General features: G+C 44.1%; 1 protein-coding gene across 2 annotated transcripts in view; it reads left to right on the forward strand.

Annotated features, from left to right (window-relative positions):
* Positions 1–2,947: 2,947 nt before the first annotated feature.
* Positions 2,948–16,414, forward strand: part of KDM3B (lysine demethylase 3B) — an 84,142-nt gene continuing 70,675 nt past the window's right edge. The window contains exon 1 of one of the 2 annotated variants that reach the window (XM_024247247.3): positions 2,948–3,251. In XM_024247247.3, coding sequence (XP_024103015.3) covers positions 3,060–3,251 — 192 coding nt within the window. In that variant the 5' untranslated portion in view covers positions 2,948–3,059. The remainder of the gene's footprint in view (positions 3,252–16,414) is intronic. The other variant, XM_024247248.3, reaches the window with a different exon arrangement.

A 16,414-nucleotide genomic window follows, 5' to 3' on the forward strand; every position in this document is an offset into this window, starting at 1 on the left:
ACAGTGTCTTCTTCCCTTCCCCACAAAGACAAGGAAGAAGCAAGGTAGAAGGCCACCTAACTGTTCCAGCCCCTTCCTCTAAGATGTGGGTCAACCTTTCAAAAAGGGGCAGTATTTGGACGCTAGGCCCTTTGCTGGCCATGGCAGGATGTTATACTGTGGCCCAGGCTTCTGCTAAGGCCTTGGTTATTTTTGGCAGTCTGGTTTGGTCTCTCTTTCCCTGGCAGTTATACTTGTCTCCTCCTGCCTGCTGTCACTCTCACTTCCAGCAAGTTGAAGTCAAGTATGAATGCATTCCAGCTCCCTGAGAAATGGTTTATGGTACAGTCAGGAACTTGTCTAGATTGGTTTGTAGGCTTTGGGAAGTAGGGAGAAGGCAGGGTGGGAGACGGCCAGGGATCTTTCTTAAGTTTTCACATGTTACATCCTGGAGAGATAGAGGTTTAGTCATCAGAATTCAGATTCCATAGACCTAGGCAATTTTTCCATCCTAAAAATACTGCTTTTGGAAAATTATCCTAGCTGCAAAGCTTCTCTTTTGTTGTAGAAGACAGTATTTTCCCTAATGTTTCCTTTGGGAGTGTTGGTTTGCCGAAAGAAGCTATGTGGCTCACTCTTTAGACCTTTCTATTCCACCCTTTCTTTCTATGTTGACATTCTTCCAGTGTGTGTGGGTGAAGTGTAGTTGCTTAGAGATCCAGGCAGGAGCCTCTGTCCCTAAGGTTTAGCCTTTCTTTACCAGTTGTGGTGCTAATTTGCCAGGCAGCAAGAAGAGTCAAGTTGCTTAGCTTATGTCCTGGTTTCCTGCTTCAAATTGGTGGCACTCATCATTGAATACCAATGAAGTGTGTGCAGGAGGACAGGATTGACTTGACTACCTGGAGCAGGAATCTTTGCAGGGGTGCAAATACACCCTAGAAAAAGTGAGGGTTGTCACCTGCCCTGGAAACAAAGGAAGGGCTTTGGGGAAGTGGTGGGCAGTGGCATGTGGTTAAAGAAGCTTAGAATTACAGGGGGTTTTTTTCTTTAAAACTGATGTTTCATTTCACCTACTGCTTGAGCAGGGGTAAAGTTTGAACATCTAAAATGACTTTGTCTCCCCCTTTTTTTCTTTTGAGTTTATTTTTGTTGGATTTTTCTGCTATTTTCTGTGAGGCCAAGTGTGATTTTATTTTTCATTCCTGAAGTCTTGTTAATATAGGAAAGAATGTAAACTCCATGAGGGCAAGAGTTTTGTTTTATTCAATATTGTGTCCCCAACACTTTGGGAAGTTCCTGGCACATGAAAAGTGCCGGCCACATTTGTTGAATGCATTTCCCTTTTGCCTTTCCTTCCCATCCCTGAACTTAGGTACGTTTCTGTCTCTCTGCTGTGAGAAACCAGCCTTGGACATTGAGGCAGTAGTTAAATCTCTGTATGGGAGAAAATCCCAGCAGATAATTTTGATAGAAAAATTGCAAGGCAGATAGATCTTGTATGGATTCACCCTTGTTCTCCTCCTACCAACTACAGCTTATGGGCCATGTGCTTTAAGAGGTGGCTCTCAGCCCAGAAAAACATTCTGAGTCAGGCCTCAGGTTGGCTGTGGGAGATGAAAGTTAAAAAGAAGAGGAGGGAGGAATGTTTCCTTGGTGCTCCACAGAGTTGGTTCTAGAATGATTTTCCTATATGTTTTATACTTTAGTAAAAGTATAAAGTCAATAGTTGGTTACCCCTCTCCCCAAGCCTTTGTTACAAGAAAAGTAGGTTAAGGGTGTAGACAAGGTTATGGACAAGAGATAGCTGGGGTAGGCATAGAAGCCTTGGAGAAAGAACCAGCTACCACTCTTTCCTGTCTGTAGGGAAAATCAAAAAGTCACTTTTAGAGCAACATTCATGGGTTATTACTATACCCTTTATCTTTTGTATCCATTTTGTGTATACTCAGTCTCTGCATCCATGAGACCATGGAATGTGCTAGTCCCTGATATTGCCAACTTTAAATGATTGAGGCAATTTCCTGTTGCTTATTGTGGGTAACAATCTAGCCAAAAATCTCAGCATCTCACTTTCTCTGCAGGCTCCTTTTCTAATCAGGAGCTATCAGTCTCCCACACCTGTATTAAATGCATTCAGATAAGAGTTACAGAATTTTCTTTGCCCCCAGCCCCACTAATTCCATGGTAAGATGGAGTGCTACTAAGAGAACCCCTTTACTGCTGGTCTATTTCCAGTTCCCCTAAGAGTTGAATGGAGAAACACGTAGACTTAATAACACTGGCAGACTAGGAAGGGGAAGAAGTTAGGTCGGTTTTAGGAAAAACACCAAGATGTTGGGGGGCACGTTGGCCTTCAGTCAGTGGAAAGAGTGGCATTATACATCCAATGGAAGTAATACATTGGCCAATTGGAAAGGAACCTAAGAAGTGCTGGCAGTATAGAATGGGATGGTGCTGTTATGGGCCATTGAGAAGGAAGACATTGTGTCTCATGGACCAATGGGGAGAACATTTCCTACAAGACAGCAGGTAGGAGCTCATATTTTCAGGACAGGAAATCCTGGGGGTATTGGAGACACTAAATAGCTCAAAACATCCACTCTCTAGGTACCTTGCCCCTCACCCCCTTACCCCGTAAATGTCTTTGGCATCCGAGGAGAGCAAGCTAAAGCCCTCTCATATATACGACTCCCTGAAGGAAGATTGAGACCAGGGATGATGCCATGGGGAAGCTGAAGGACCCGCTCACTTCCCTACCCCGGCCGAACCTGCAATTCCCCTCCCGACCGCAGGGGGCACTGCAGGCCCCGGGGAGATTGGGGCGGAGCGCTGCGAGGGGCCAGGAGCTGCCGCCCCGCTCCAGAGCGCGGGGGGCGCTGTGCGGGGCCCAGGCTGCGGCTCCGCTCCCGGCCACGGGGGGCGCTGCGCGGCGCCGGTGGTTGGTGGTGGCTGTTGGGGGGGGTGGGGGGGAACGGCGGCCGCGGGTGGTGCGGAGGGAGGCCTTGCGGGCGGATCGGGCGCTTGGCGGCGGAGGTGGTGGGAGGCGGCGGGCGGGAGCGCGGGTCAGGCCGGCCCTGGCGATGGCGGACGCGGCGGCCTCCCCGGTGGGCAAGCGGCTGCTGCTTCTGTTCGCGGACACTGCGGCCTCAGCCTCGGCCTCGGCCCCCGCGGCGGCGGCGGCGAGTGGAGATCAGGGGCCTGCGCTGCGCACTCGAGCCTGGCGGGCCGGCACGGTGCGGGCCATGAGCGGGGCGGTGCCCCAGGACCTAGCGGTGAGTGGCGGCCGAATCGGGCACTCGAGGCCGGGGCTGCGGGGCCTGCGGGCGGCCTCCCCGGGGGCCTTTGTGAGGGGGCGGTGGGATGGGGGTGACCCATTTCCGTGCCCCCGGGTCTCCTTAGCGCCCCCCGCCGGCACCTCGGCACCCCGAGCTCTTGCCGGCATGGTTTCCGCGTCGGGTGTGCGCCCCGGTTTCCCCCGGGGGGCGGCCAGGGCGCCCGGAGCTGCTGCTTGCAGCCAGCAGGCCCCGCCTCCTGGGCGACCCTTTTCTCGGCGTTCCCCCCAACACGCCTTCGGAGCAGGCTCTCGAATCTTGAGCTCCCGGGAGCCTCAGAGTTCGGCCAGTGTTGCCGCTGCCCTCTCGAAGACGCGGACCTGTGGTCCCCAGCCTCTCCCAGGAAACCTGCGCCCTGTTCCTTTTCTCCCAGAGCCCCAAGTGGGGCGGGAATGTGGGCAGTTATGGGAGGCACGGAGGCTGCAGTTGGAGCTGGTCGGGGCTTTTTTATCTGGCAGTTACTTCCTCGTCTGAGCTGGGCTCGGCCTGGCGGTCTCCAGAAAGGCCAGCTCTCGGCACTGTCTCGAGCTCTCCTCTCCTTACGCTTCTGGGTGACAGGAGCTGCAGTTGTGGCTGTTTTTGTTAAGTTTGAGATCTTTCTTAGTGGCCGAACGGGGCTGCTGGGTAGTGCTTTTTGCTCCCAGCTCAGCTACTCCCCCAACCTTGGGAGAGGTTTTGTTTTGAAACTTTGTGTTTGGGCTTGGCCCTTTTTGAATGCCTTGGTGTGTTTTGTGATTAAAGTTGAAGTTGTTAAGTCATACAACTTAACTAGCATTCGGGATCATGATGTGTTATTCTCGTTAATGTGGCGGTAAAATACAGTGTTTGAGTTTTGGCAAGCCACTTAATTTTCTCATTTTAATAGGGGCCCTAGCTTCTCTGGTGAGATAAGGCTATGAAAAATGGTGTGGGGGGGGGGGCAGGGGGTGGTCTTTTGGAATGTAATAGATCAGCAAGCAGAAAGTAAATTTTCTTGATGAACTTGTTTCTGCAGATATAAACGGGAACGCAGTTTGTGAGATTTGGAAGTAATGTAGGCTTCCGATGTTCATTTTTCTTCCTATTGATCAACGGTGTTAGACTGTCCTTTTTCACTAATATGCAAGCTTTATGGATTTTTTTGTGGATGGCTTAGGCTTTGCTTCTGCTACTTGGGTTCATTTGCTTTGATCTTTCTTCATGCTGTATAAGAAACGCTACTAGGACATTTTTGAGGCCTCAGTGGGGCAAATTTGCAAAAAGATACTAAAAATATAAGGGGATGGAATGATGATTAAGACTGGGATTTGGATCTCTATTCCTCTGCGCTTTCTTTAATAGATGGCTGTGATGGGAAAAGAAGTGTCCATTTCAGATTCCTTCTACCCCCTTGGAGGCAAAACATACTTAAGATCGACTGTTATATGCATACTTTGACCTAAGGCCTAGTTTGCCCTAGGTATTATTCATTGGCATTTTTTTCTGGTTCTTGCAATGGTCGTCTCGTTTCCTCCATCAGATGAATTGCTAATGAGCTCTGCACCTGAAATGGCTCCCCATTCACTTTGTTGTTTGCTTTGCTCCCTAAGGGCAGAGGATTTTGGAGCTCGGTTCCTTGCTGGACACCCACTAAGCTAAATACTGAATAATTTTACCACTGATCCCACGGAACTGGGTTCTCAAACCAAGTAAAAAGTTGCAGTGATTCTTGGAAATTAAAGCGAAGAACATTACAACTGTGTTGAGGTCTTGCATGGGGCTGTGTGAATGTAGAAGCAAAGGCAGGTTGGTATTTTGAGAATACATTTATGCTTGTCTTACATATATATCCAGGGACATAGATGAGAAAACAGCCAGACCAAAACTCAGAGCCTTTAGATTTTTTCACCAGCTTGCAAAATTGTTCAAGAATTGGTGTTTTGTTGAGGTTCTATTAATGACAATGACCAGTGTAGGATGAGAACGGGCCGTTTTGTTTTTTTCTCATTAAGAGAGATTTCCTTTGGACTGTAGGCATGTGGACCTTTCCAATTTGCACCACACACGGTAGTAAACACAACTGTCTTCCAATCAAAAGTGTTCTTCCCGTACTCAAGGGTGGAGTTTGCAAGCAGCTGGCCTGTGATTGGGCAGATTTTCATTCAGTTATGTTTAAGATGTTTTCAGGCATGCTTGGTTTTGAGTAATGCCTAGCAGGGCGCCCCCTTTTAAGGATGAGTAATTGAGGGTTTGATGAATGAGTTTCTGAAGTGATTGAAAACACATTTCTTAATTTTAGACTCCACGAATATACTCTTTCTAAATACTTTTTGATTCAGATATCCTATAAAATATAGTACTGATCCATTTAATGAAACCTTTTTTGGAAAACAGTAACAAAGCCAAGTGCTACCTTAAGGTGAGATGTGAAAAAAAGGAGTCAGGATCCTGTTGATTGAGAGTTTTGTTGGTAAGGTTCTCATAGGTGGACATCTTCACCAGCAAAAGCCATGCTGACAAATTACTCAGATGTTTAGCCAAGGCATGAAAACAGCTTTTCCCCCCCTTTCTCATGGAATAGTAGTTTTATTTGTGTTTTAAAATGGGGCTTTTTTTTTTTAGAATTAGTTTATGGGTTTTTATGCATTTATCTCTGGCTTTTCTTTCCTAATCTGGTGTCCTCTTTGTGTTCCTAAATCATTATTGGCTCATGTAAGTTGCAGAGACCTTGGGACCGTCACATATATGGGTATTGTAGATAAAATAGACCAAAAAAAGAAACCCATGGATTTTCCTTTTTTTGGTTATAAAAGCAAAGCTTGTAATTTGCAAAATGTCAAACAAAGGTTTACACAAGAAAAACCAGCAATCTCCTTGCTCATCTTTCTTAATACTAGTACAAAAAACATGAAAACATTCAACCGTCTGCAAAGAGTTTCCTTTTTTTAGCAAATGGTGTCCTACTGCACAATATTTGCACCCTGCCATTTTTTCTTTCATTTGACAGTATACCATGGGGGTCAGTACTTACAGATTTTACTCATCATTTTTGGTAACTACCTTATAATCCATAGAATGGATGTACCATAATTTATTCAGTTATTCCTACTGTTAATGGACATTCAGGTTATCTAAAGTTTTTTTGGCAGTATAGACAATGCTGTCATTAATATACTTGTATACATATTTTTATGTAATCCAGGTTTTATTTCTGTAGTTTAGCAATCCAGGATTGAAATTGTTTGGTTAAGAAGTATATGTATTTTTTATTTTATTACATAATGCCAGGTTATTTTCCAGTAGGTGTATAGCATTTCCTACTCCCACCAACAGTACTCAGAGTGCTTGTTTCTCTTTACCCTTGCCTTCACTGGTATCATCAGTCTTTCTCATTTTTGCCAATCTGATGGGTGAAAAATAATATCCATAATTTTCATGATTATATTTCCTTTTTTTCTGTGTGTACTGGCTTTTTCATTTCTTTTATTTGTTACTTATGGATATCTTTTGCTCATTTGAGAAAAATAGGAGTTGTCTTATCACTCTTTGCAAGTTCTGTGCATGGATATTAACTCCTTCACCTGCGTAGTGGGTTGTATTTTGTTTCATTTGTTTCTTGACTTGTTTTTTTTTTTTTTTTTGAGACAGAGTCTCGCTGTGTCACCCAGGCTGGAGTGCAGTGGCTCTATCTCAGCTCACTGCAACCTCTGCCTCCTGGGTTCAAGCGATTCTCCTGCCTCAGCCTCCCGAGTAGTTGGGACTACAGGCGTGTGCCACCACGCCCAGATAATTTTTTGTATTTTTAGTAGAGTCAGGGTTTCACCATATTGGCCAGGATGGTCTCGATCTCCTGACCTCGTGATCTATGCCCACCTCGACCTCCCAAAGTGCTGGGATTACAGGCGTGAGCCACCGGGCCCAGCCTCTTGACTTTTTATATGGGTTGCTTTGCTATACAGAAAAATAAGAATTTTATGGTATCAGAATTATTGGGCCTCTTTTTGTTTGTTTTGTTTTTGAGACAGAGTCTTGCTCTGTCTCCCAGGCTGGAGTGCAGGGGCATAATTACAGCTTACTGCTGGGCTCAAGCAATCCTCCCAGGGACTACAGGCGTGCGCCACCAGGCCTGGCTAGTTTTTGTATTTGTTGTAGAGATGGGGTTTCGCCCTGTTGCCCAGGCTGGTCTGAAACTCCTGGGCTCAAGCAGTTGCCTGCCTCAGCCTCCCAAAGTGCTGGGATTACAAACATGAGCCACTGTGCCTGGCCTGACTTTTCTTAATAGTTTAGGATTACTTGACTGGGAAGGAATCCCCATCTTGAACCTATATAAATATACATTAAAAAACTTTGTTTTTTTTTTTTGAGACAGGGTCTCACTCTGTCGCCCAAGCTGGAGTGCAATGACACAATCACAACACACTGCAGCTTCGACCTCCCTGGGCTCAGGTGATCCTCCCGCCTCAGCCTCCCAAGTAGCTGGAACCACAGATGCACACTACCACGTCTGGCAAATGTTTGTATTTTGTATAGAGATAGGTTTTGCCATATTGCCCAGGCAGGTCTTGAACTCCAGGGTTCAAGCAATCTGCCTGACTTGGCCTCCCAGAGTGTTGGGATTACAGGCGTGAGCCACCATGCCCAGCCAACATTTTTGTTTATTTTTACCTTTAGATTTTTGGTCCATCTGGAATTTATTTTTTTATTTTTATTTATTTATTTTTTTTGAGACAGAGTCTCACTCTTGCCCAGGCTGGAGTGCAGTGGCGCGATATTGGCTCACTGCAACCTCTGCCTCCTAGGTTCAACCAATTCTTCTGCCTCAGCCTCCCAAGTAGCTGGGACTACAGGCATGCACGAGATTCGGTTTCGCCATGTTGGCCAGGCTGGTCTGGAACTCCTGACCTCAGGTGATCCACCCACCTCGGCCTCCCAAAGTGCTGGGATTACAGGTGTGAGCCACCGTGCCTGACGTGGAATTATTATTTATTTATTTATTTAGAGACAGAGTTTCACTCTTGTTACCCAGGCTGGAGTGTAATGGTGTGATCTTGGCTCACTGCAACCTCTGTGTCCTGGGTTCAAGCGATTCTCCTGCCTCAGCCTCCCAAGTAGTTGGGATTACAGGCGCCCACCACCATGTAGTTTTAGTAGAGATGGGGTTTCACCATGTTGGCCAGGCTGGTCTTGAGCTCCTGACCTCAGGTGATCTGCCTGCCTCGGCCTTCCAAGTGCTGGGATTACAGGCCTGAGCCACCGCGCTCGTCGGGAATTTTTTTTTTGTTTTTTGAGATGGAGTCTTGTTCTGTTGCCCAGGCTGGAGTGCAGTGGCACGATCTCAGCTCACTGCAACCTCTGTCTCCCAGATTCAAGCGATTCTCCTGCCTCCAGTCCCAGTAGCTGGGATTACAGGCGTGTACCACCACACCCAGCTAATTTTTTTTTATTTATTAGTAGAGACGGGGTTTCGCCATGTTGGCCAGGCCGGTCTTGAACCCCTGACTTCAGGTGATCCACCCGCTTTGGCCTCCCAAACTGCTGGGATTACAGTCATGAGCCACCGCACCCAGCCTTTTTTTTTTTGAATGGTTTTATCTGTCACCCAGGCTGGAGTACAGTGGTGCAGTCATAGCTCACTGCAGCCTCAAATTCCTGGGCTCAGTTGGTCCTCCTGCCTCAGCTTCCTGATTAGCTGGGACTACGGGTGTACAGCACCATTCTCAGGTTGTTTTTTTTTTTTTTTTGAGACAGTCTTACTGTGTCACCCAAGCTGGAGTGCAGTGGTGCGGTCTTGGCTCACTGCAACCTCCACCTCCAGAGTTCAAGTGATTCTCCTGGCTTAGTCTCCTGCGTAGTTGGGATTACAGGCGTGTGCCACCATTCCCAGCTAATGTTTGTATTTTTAGTAGAGACTGGGTTTCGCCATGTTGGCCAGGCTGGTCTTGAACTCCTGACCTCAGCTGATCTGCCTATCTCAGCCTCCCAAAGTGCTGGGATTACAGGTGTGAACCACCGTGCCACCCCACCTTTTTTTTTTTTTAAGAGATTGGGTCTCACAATTTTGCCCAGGCTGGTTTCAAACCCCTGGCCTTAAGTGATCCACTCAGCTCGGCCTCCCGAAGTGCTAGGATTACAGTCATGAGCCACTGCACTTGGCCTGGAATATTTTTGTAATTGGCAAGTGAGATGAGGGACCTAATTTTTTTTCTGCTGAGTGACCAGTTGTGGCAACACTAATTTTTTTAGGTAAACCGTTCTTTTCTTTCTGTAGGTATAATTAAATGATGCTATAAACGTAGTATCACTTGGTTTTGAGTGTGTATCATAGTTATCTCATGTATCCAGAAGTTACCAGAGAAGTGAAAGCATATCTGCCCTATTTTTTTTATCCCTTAATCTTTCATCTGTATTTCAAGGAAAGACGGATTCTAAAATACTCCTTTCCTTTGATTAGAGATAATGTAATAATTGTAGCAATGTCTAGGCTAGTACTATGTTTCTTCTATCTGAGAGTCTTCCACGAGGAGTGAAAGTGTATACCTCCCCACCCAACCTTTCCTCTCTCTCAGGGTAGGGTAGGTAGACTCTAAAATACCTCTCTGTTTTGTTTCTAAATAATGTAATAATTACAGTCAGGTCCAGGATAGTACTATATTTACCATATTTCCAGTGTACAATTCGCTACCTATGGTCAAACATAGAATTTCAGCCCTAGTTGAAATGGGAGTTTGTGGTTTTTAAAATGTTTGTGTCCTTTTATTACTTACAATTCCAAAAGTTAAAACTCTGAGTGATACCTTGATACTTATGCTCTATTTATTAATGTAAATAGAATATGTTTTTGTGATTCTGTGTATGGTTAGAGAACTTTAAATAAAAATGACATTGTACTTTTTGACATTAAGACTATATACTGTTTAATTGTGAGCCCCTCTAAGCACACTCATCATCTTAACTCTCCCCTTACAGCATCAGGTCTGTTTTTGAAACACTGAGCCATGGTTGAGTTTTTCAGACACTCAAGCACTTGGTATAGTTGATTTTTTTAAAAAAGATTGTCTGCGTGTGTGTGTGTGTGTGTGTGAATTTTAATAGTTCTATTTCTTTTCTTTTTTTTTTTTTTTGAGACGGAGTCTCACTTTCACCCAGGCTGGAGTGCAGTGGCACAGTGTAGGCTCGCTGCAACCTCCGCCTCCCGGGTTCAAGTGATTCTCCTGCCTCAGCCTCTTGAGTAGCTGGGATTACAGGCGAGTAGCTGGGATTACAGGTGCCTGCCACCATGCCTGGCTAATTTTTGTAGTTTTAATAGAGACAGGGTTTCACCATGTTGGCCAGGCTGGTCTCGAACTCCTGACCGCAAGTGATCTGTCTGCCTTGGCCTCCCAAAGTGCTGGGATTACAGGCGTGAGCCACCACTCCCGGCCATTAATTTCCCATTTGTTTCTAAGGGACTTGCTTCACTAACTCCCCACCTGCCAAGGGTTCATTCTCTTTTTTTTAATACACAGCTTCCTGGGTCTCTTCTCTAACTTGTTCTAGTTTATTTATTTAGTTCCCCCTCCACCAACAAACTCAAGAAACTCAACAAACTCAAGAAACATGGCATTCTCTGTTGTGATTTTCTTTGCAACAGCTGGGGTGAGTTCTATAGGCTTTGCTTCCACAAGGCCTGGGAGACGCAACACCTGTTGTTGCTTCTCAGTTTTCCACTGCCTTTGACAGGTTGGTGGTTTTTAAGCCCTTTCCACTGTACCATCCCTACTGCCCCTGGTGCGAAAGCATCATCTTTTGCTCTTGATCTCTAGGTGGGTAAAACCTGCCTGATTAGTAGTGACTCGGATAGTGTGACCTCCTTCAGTTTTCTAAGGGCTGAAACTCCTTTTTTTTTTTTCCTTTTTTCATGACTTCAGAGGTAATCAGGCTCTCGGGGACTGATTCTCTCTAACCAAACTCTGGAGACTGAATTGTAAATCCACATGCAAGGTTATTAATTTACAGTGGGAGGTATACCTATCCAGAGATCTGCATAGAGCCCCTTCCTGCTCTGCTCTAGAGACCAAATTACTATAAGAAGGGTCCTCGATGTGCAAAGAATTGGACAAGGGAAATTGGGTGTTGCCAAAAGGCTGTTTAAAGCAAGCAGCCTTGATTTTGGTGATCCTCCACTTTTCTAGTATTTTCTGGCTTCCGTTGCTTTGTTCCTTCTTTAAACTTTTCTTTTAATGCTGTCATCCATTGAAATCCTATACAGAGAAAAGAAAGCCTGCTCATCCTTCAGGCCCATGCATCCTAGGAGCTACAAACCCTATAAAGCCTTTCTGATTACCCAGCATGTTGTTTTTATTCTTTGTTCCTTTAGCACTTTGTGGATACCACTTTCTGGAATATTTATTGTAGTTTTTCTTGTTATAGATATGTGTAGCAAGACGTATAGCTTGTGAAGAAGTTCAGGAAACGCCACCCTAAAATATGCTGCATTGGATCTCAAACTGAAGGCACTTGGGGAGCAGCAGATGGAGGGCTGTCTCTGAACTTACTTCATCTACCTAAAGACATATCTTCCAAAAGGAACTCTAGGCCGGGCGCTGTGGCTCACGCCTGTAATGCCAGCACTTTGGGAGGCTGAGGTGGGCAGATCACTTGAGGCTAGGAGTTCGAGACCGGTCTGGCCGACATGACAAAACCCCGTCTCTACTAAAAAATACAAAAATTAGCCGGGCATAGTGGCGCACGTAATCCCTGCTACTCGGGAGGCTGAGGCACAAGAATGGCTTGAACCTGGGAGGCAGAGGTTGCAGAGAGCCAAGATTGCACCACTGTACTCCAGCCTGAAAAAAAAAAAAACAACAACAAAAAAAAAGAAGGAACTCTTATTGTCATGAATCCCTTCCCTGCTAACCTTATCGACCAGGGAAGATTAATTCCTATCACAGGAGATGAGACTGGAGGTCTATACCACATGCAGACAGACAGCCTTAGCTGTCACCTGTTCTTCTGACGGCTCATTCATTTTTTTTCCCAAAAATCATTAAGTCAGGTGCAGTGGTGTGCACCTATAGGGAGGATCACTTGAGCCCAGGATATATATATACATATGTGTACATACACACACACACACACACACACACAATATCTTAAGTGAATAATGTATGTGGTTTACTCTCCCCTAAGTTGCCTATAAGAAATATAGAAATATAATTATTTCTATGATTTTATATTATATAATTATTTCTATAATTTTATTATATAATTATTTCTATAATTTTATAATTATATAATTTTTTTATATACTTTAAGTTTTAGGGTACATGTGTACAACGTGCAGGTTTGTTACATATGTATACATGTGCCATGTTGGTGTGCTGCACCCATTAACTCGTCATTTACATTAGGTATATCTCCTAATGCTATCCCTCCCCTCTCCCCCCAATAATTATTTCTATAATTTTATATTATAATTATATAATTATATAAAAATTATTTCTATAATTTCTATAGAAATATAAGAAAAATTCTCAGTCTCACTGGGTTCTGGGTATTTACTTTTCCTTGTTGTGATGCCCCTTACATGTAACAAATTTGTATTATTTTTCTCTCCTTAAACTGCTGACTGTTTATTTCAATCACCTAACCCTCAGAAGGTAGAGGGAAAGTCTTCCATCCTCCACACTTGCTTATCTATTCTACTAGATGGTAAATTGATGGAGGTCAGGAAACACGGATTTTTCTGTTTTTTCTCTTCTATTCCCTGACCACTCTGTCTAAAAAAAGTAGAACATTTTGAAGCCCCTATTAGGCTGATGTTCGCTTCTGATTTATTACGGAATTTCTACTCCGTGGCCCTGTTATCTTTATAATCTTTAAATTTTTTCTTTTACATGTTTTTATTGATATGGACTCACTGTTAATTTTTTCATCTTGGTATTGGAGTCACATTTGGGACTCCAATCCAAGGTACACTGGCCCTTAGTTTTGTGATTTGCGTATGGGTTGTTTTCTTAGATTTGAAGCATTTGGTGTTTTCTTTCTCTGATTCTAAAGTAATACATGCCTATTATACAAAGTGTAGAAATTATTCTAATAATTTTTTTTTCTTTTTTGAGACGGAGTCTCGCTCTGCCTCCCAGTCTGGAGTGCAATGGTGCGATCTCGGCTCACTGCAACCTCCGCCTCCCGGGTTCAAGTGATTCTCCTGCCTCAGCCTCCTGAGTAGCTGGGATTACAGGCTCCTGCCACCACACCCGGATAATTTTTTGTATTTTTAGTAAAGACGGGGTTTTACCTTGTTAGCCAGGATGGTCTCGATCTCCTGACCTGGTGATCCGCCCCCTTTGGCCTCCCAAAGTGCTGGGATTACAGGCATGAGCCATCGCGCCTGGCCTCATACTGCATTTTTAATTTTGAGTTTTGCTTTTTCATTTAATATGGCAGTTATTCTATTTATTTGTTCTTTTTCTTTTTTTTTTTTTTTTGAGACGGAGTCTCACTCTGTCGCCTAGGCTGGAGTGTAGTGGCACGATCTGTGCTCACTGCAACCTCTGCCTCCTGACTTCAAGTCATTCTCCTCCCTCAGCCTCCCAAGTAGCTGGGATTACAGGTGCCGCGCCACCATGCCTGGCTAATTTGTGTATTTTTAGTAGAGATGGTGTTTCGCCACGTTGACCAGGTTGTTCTCAAACTCCTGGCCATAAGTGATCTGCCTGCCTCAGCCTCCCAGAGTGCTGGGATTACAGGTTGTAAGCCACTGCACCCAGCCTGTTATTTTCCTTTTTTACTAAAAATTATTCATTTTATGGGTGATTTTGATTTTCTTGGTGCTTTTCTCTATTTTCCACAGGTAATTCATGTATTGCTTTTATAACCCAAAAGAAAATAATAAATGCTTTGCAAGGAATTTGAACATAATCTTATGAACGTAATTTTTTTGGCTGAGTAATTTAACTCTTCCCTTTTCGTTGGCTGTTAAAGTTGTTTCAGATTTTAGGCTTCATCTATAATGCCATGGTGAGCATTTTTGTGAATAAAACCTTTTCACTGTTTAGGGTTATTTGTTAGGATTATGGTCCGGAGTGGTATGATAGACACTGAGTATGTACATGTTTAAGATTCTTGATATATAGCAATTAAAAAAAAAAAAAGTCATGCCAGTTTTTACTCTGACCTGAGTTTGCTTATGGAATAAGCATTTATCTGGAGCCCATATTCTGCTACGCATTTAAAGTCTTTATTTCATATAATCCTACAGGCAATCCTTTGAGGTCTTTATTGTCCCTATTTATAGGCAAAGGAAGTGAGGCTCAAAGAGGCTGAAGTGACTTGCTCCAGGCTGCACAGTTAAGAAATGGGAGAGGTGGGATGCAAATCCGTATCTGTCATTCCACAACCCCTGAAAGCACTATATGTGCTGGAGTTTTTATTCAGGTTATTTCCGTTGTTCCATGTACTTCACATTTAATTTATTCAGGATGTTAGAAAGTAGAAAAATTTGGGGATAATTGGTAGAAAGCTATCTCTTGAGAATCAAAGAAACTGTAAAGAGAAAATTATTTTTTATTTGAAAACAGAGGTATTCAACTCATGCATCTTCGCCCACCTTGACAAGATATCCCACAGTTGTGTAACATTATTTTTAACAGAGTTTACGTTTTGTTTGGAGTATAGGAAAATTGGAAAATTTAGGAGCCTTGGAAAGTTATCTTTGATTTCTTTTACCATCTCACAATCATCACCATATCCTGTTATTTTTATCTCTAATTTCTCAAATATACTTTACATTCATACAGTATTCTTTTTTTTCTTTCTTTCTTTCTTTTTTTGAGACAAAGTTTCGCTCTTGCCCCCCAGCCTGGAGTACAATGGGGTGATCTCTACTCACTGCAACCTCTGCCTCCCGGGTTCAAGCGATTCTCCTGCCTCAGCCTCTTGAGTAGCTGGGATTATGGGTGCCTGCCACCATGCCCGGCTAATTTTTGTATTTTTAGTAGAGATGGGGTTTCACCCTGTTGGCCAGGCTGGTCTCAAACTCCTGACCTCAGGTGATCTGCCCGCCTCGGCCTCCCAGAGTGCTGGGATTACAGTCATGAGCCATGGCGCATGGCTTATACAGTATTCTTATTGGCTTAGGTCTTTTAACTGGGTTATTACTGCTTCGTAATTGGTCTCCCTGCTTCCAGTTTCTTCCATCCATATCTTCCAGCCTGACCCCAAAGGTAATTCTTTCCTCTTTTTTAAAAAAAAAAAATTATAAATACATTATTTTAGGCCAGGTGCAGTGGTTTACACCTGTAATCCCAGCACTTTGGGAGGCCAAGGCGGCCGGATCACTTGAGGTCAAGAGTTCAAGACCAGCCTGGCCAACATGGTGAAACCCCGTCTCTACTAAAAATACAAAAATTAGCCAGGCATGGTGGTGCTTGCCTATAATCCCAGCTACTCGAGAGGCTGAGGCACAGAATCGTTTGAACCCGGGAGGCGGAGATTGCAGTCAGCTTAGATTGCGTCATTGTACTCTAGCCTGGGTGACAGAGTGATACTGTCTCAAATAAATAAATAAGTAAATTCTTTTTAAAAAAGGAAACATCTACTGATGAGGCTAAAATACTGTTCACTGTCTCATCCCAACCCTCCCACTCACAATCCCCTCCCCTCAAATAATCTGCAACTTGCTTTTTTCCCTCACATAATATATCTCAGTGATCTTTCCACATTAGTCTATTAGATAGATCTCATTTTTAAAAGCTCCTATTATTTATTACATAGTATAAGTTGTATTTTAGTTATTCACCTAAGTATAAAATGCTTTATAATTTCCATTTTGATTTCCTATTTAAACTGAGTTTTGAGAACTTCCCCTCATTGTCTTTCTTTTTTCTTTCCTTCTTTCTTTTTTGAGACAGGGTCTCACTGTTGTCCAGGCTGGAGTGCAGTGGCGTGATCATAGTTCACTGTAGCCCTGACTTCCTGGGCTCAAGCAGTCCTCCCACCTCAGCCTCCCATGTAGTTGAGACTTATAGGTGCACACCACTATGCCCAGCTAATTTTTTATTTTTGTAGAGACAAGGTCTCACCTATGTTACCCAGGATGGTCTCAAACTCCTAGGCTCAAGTGATCCTCCCACCTCAGCCTCCCAAAGTGTTGGGGATTACAG

The sequence above is a fragment of the Pongo abelii genome, chromosome 4 (assembly GCF_028885655.2).
Source record: "Pongo abelii isolate AG06213 chromosome 4, NHGRI_mPonAbe1-v2.0_pri, whole genome shotgun sequence".
NCBI lineage: Eukaryota > Metazoa > Chordata > Mammalia > Primates > Hominidae > Pongo > Pongo abelii.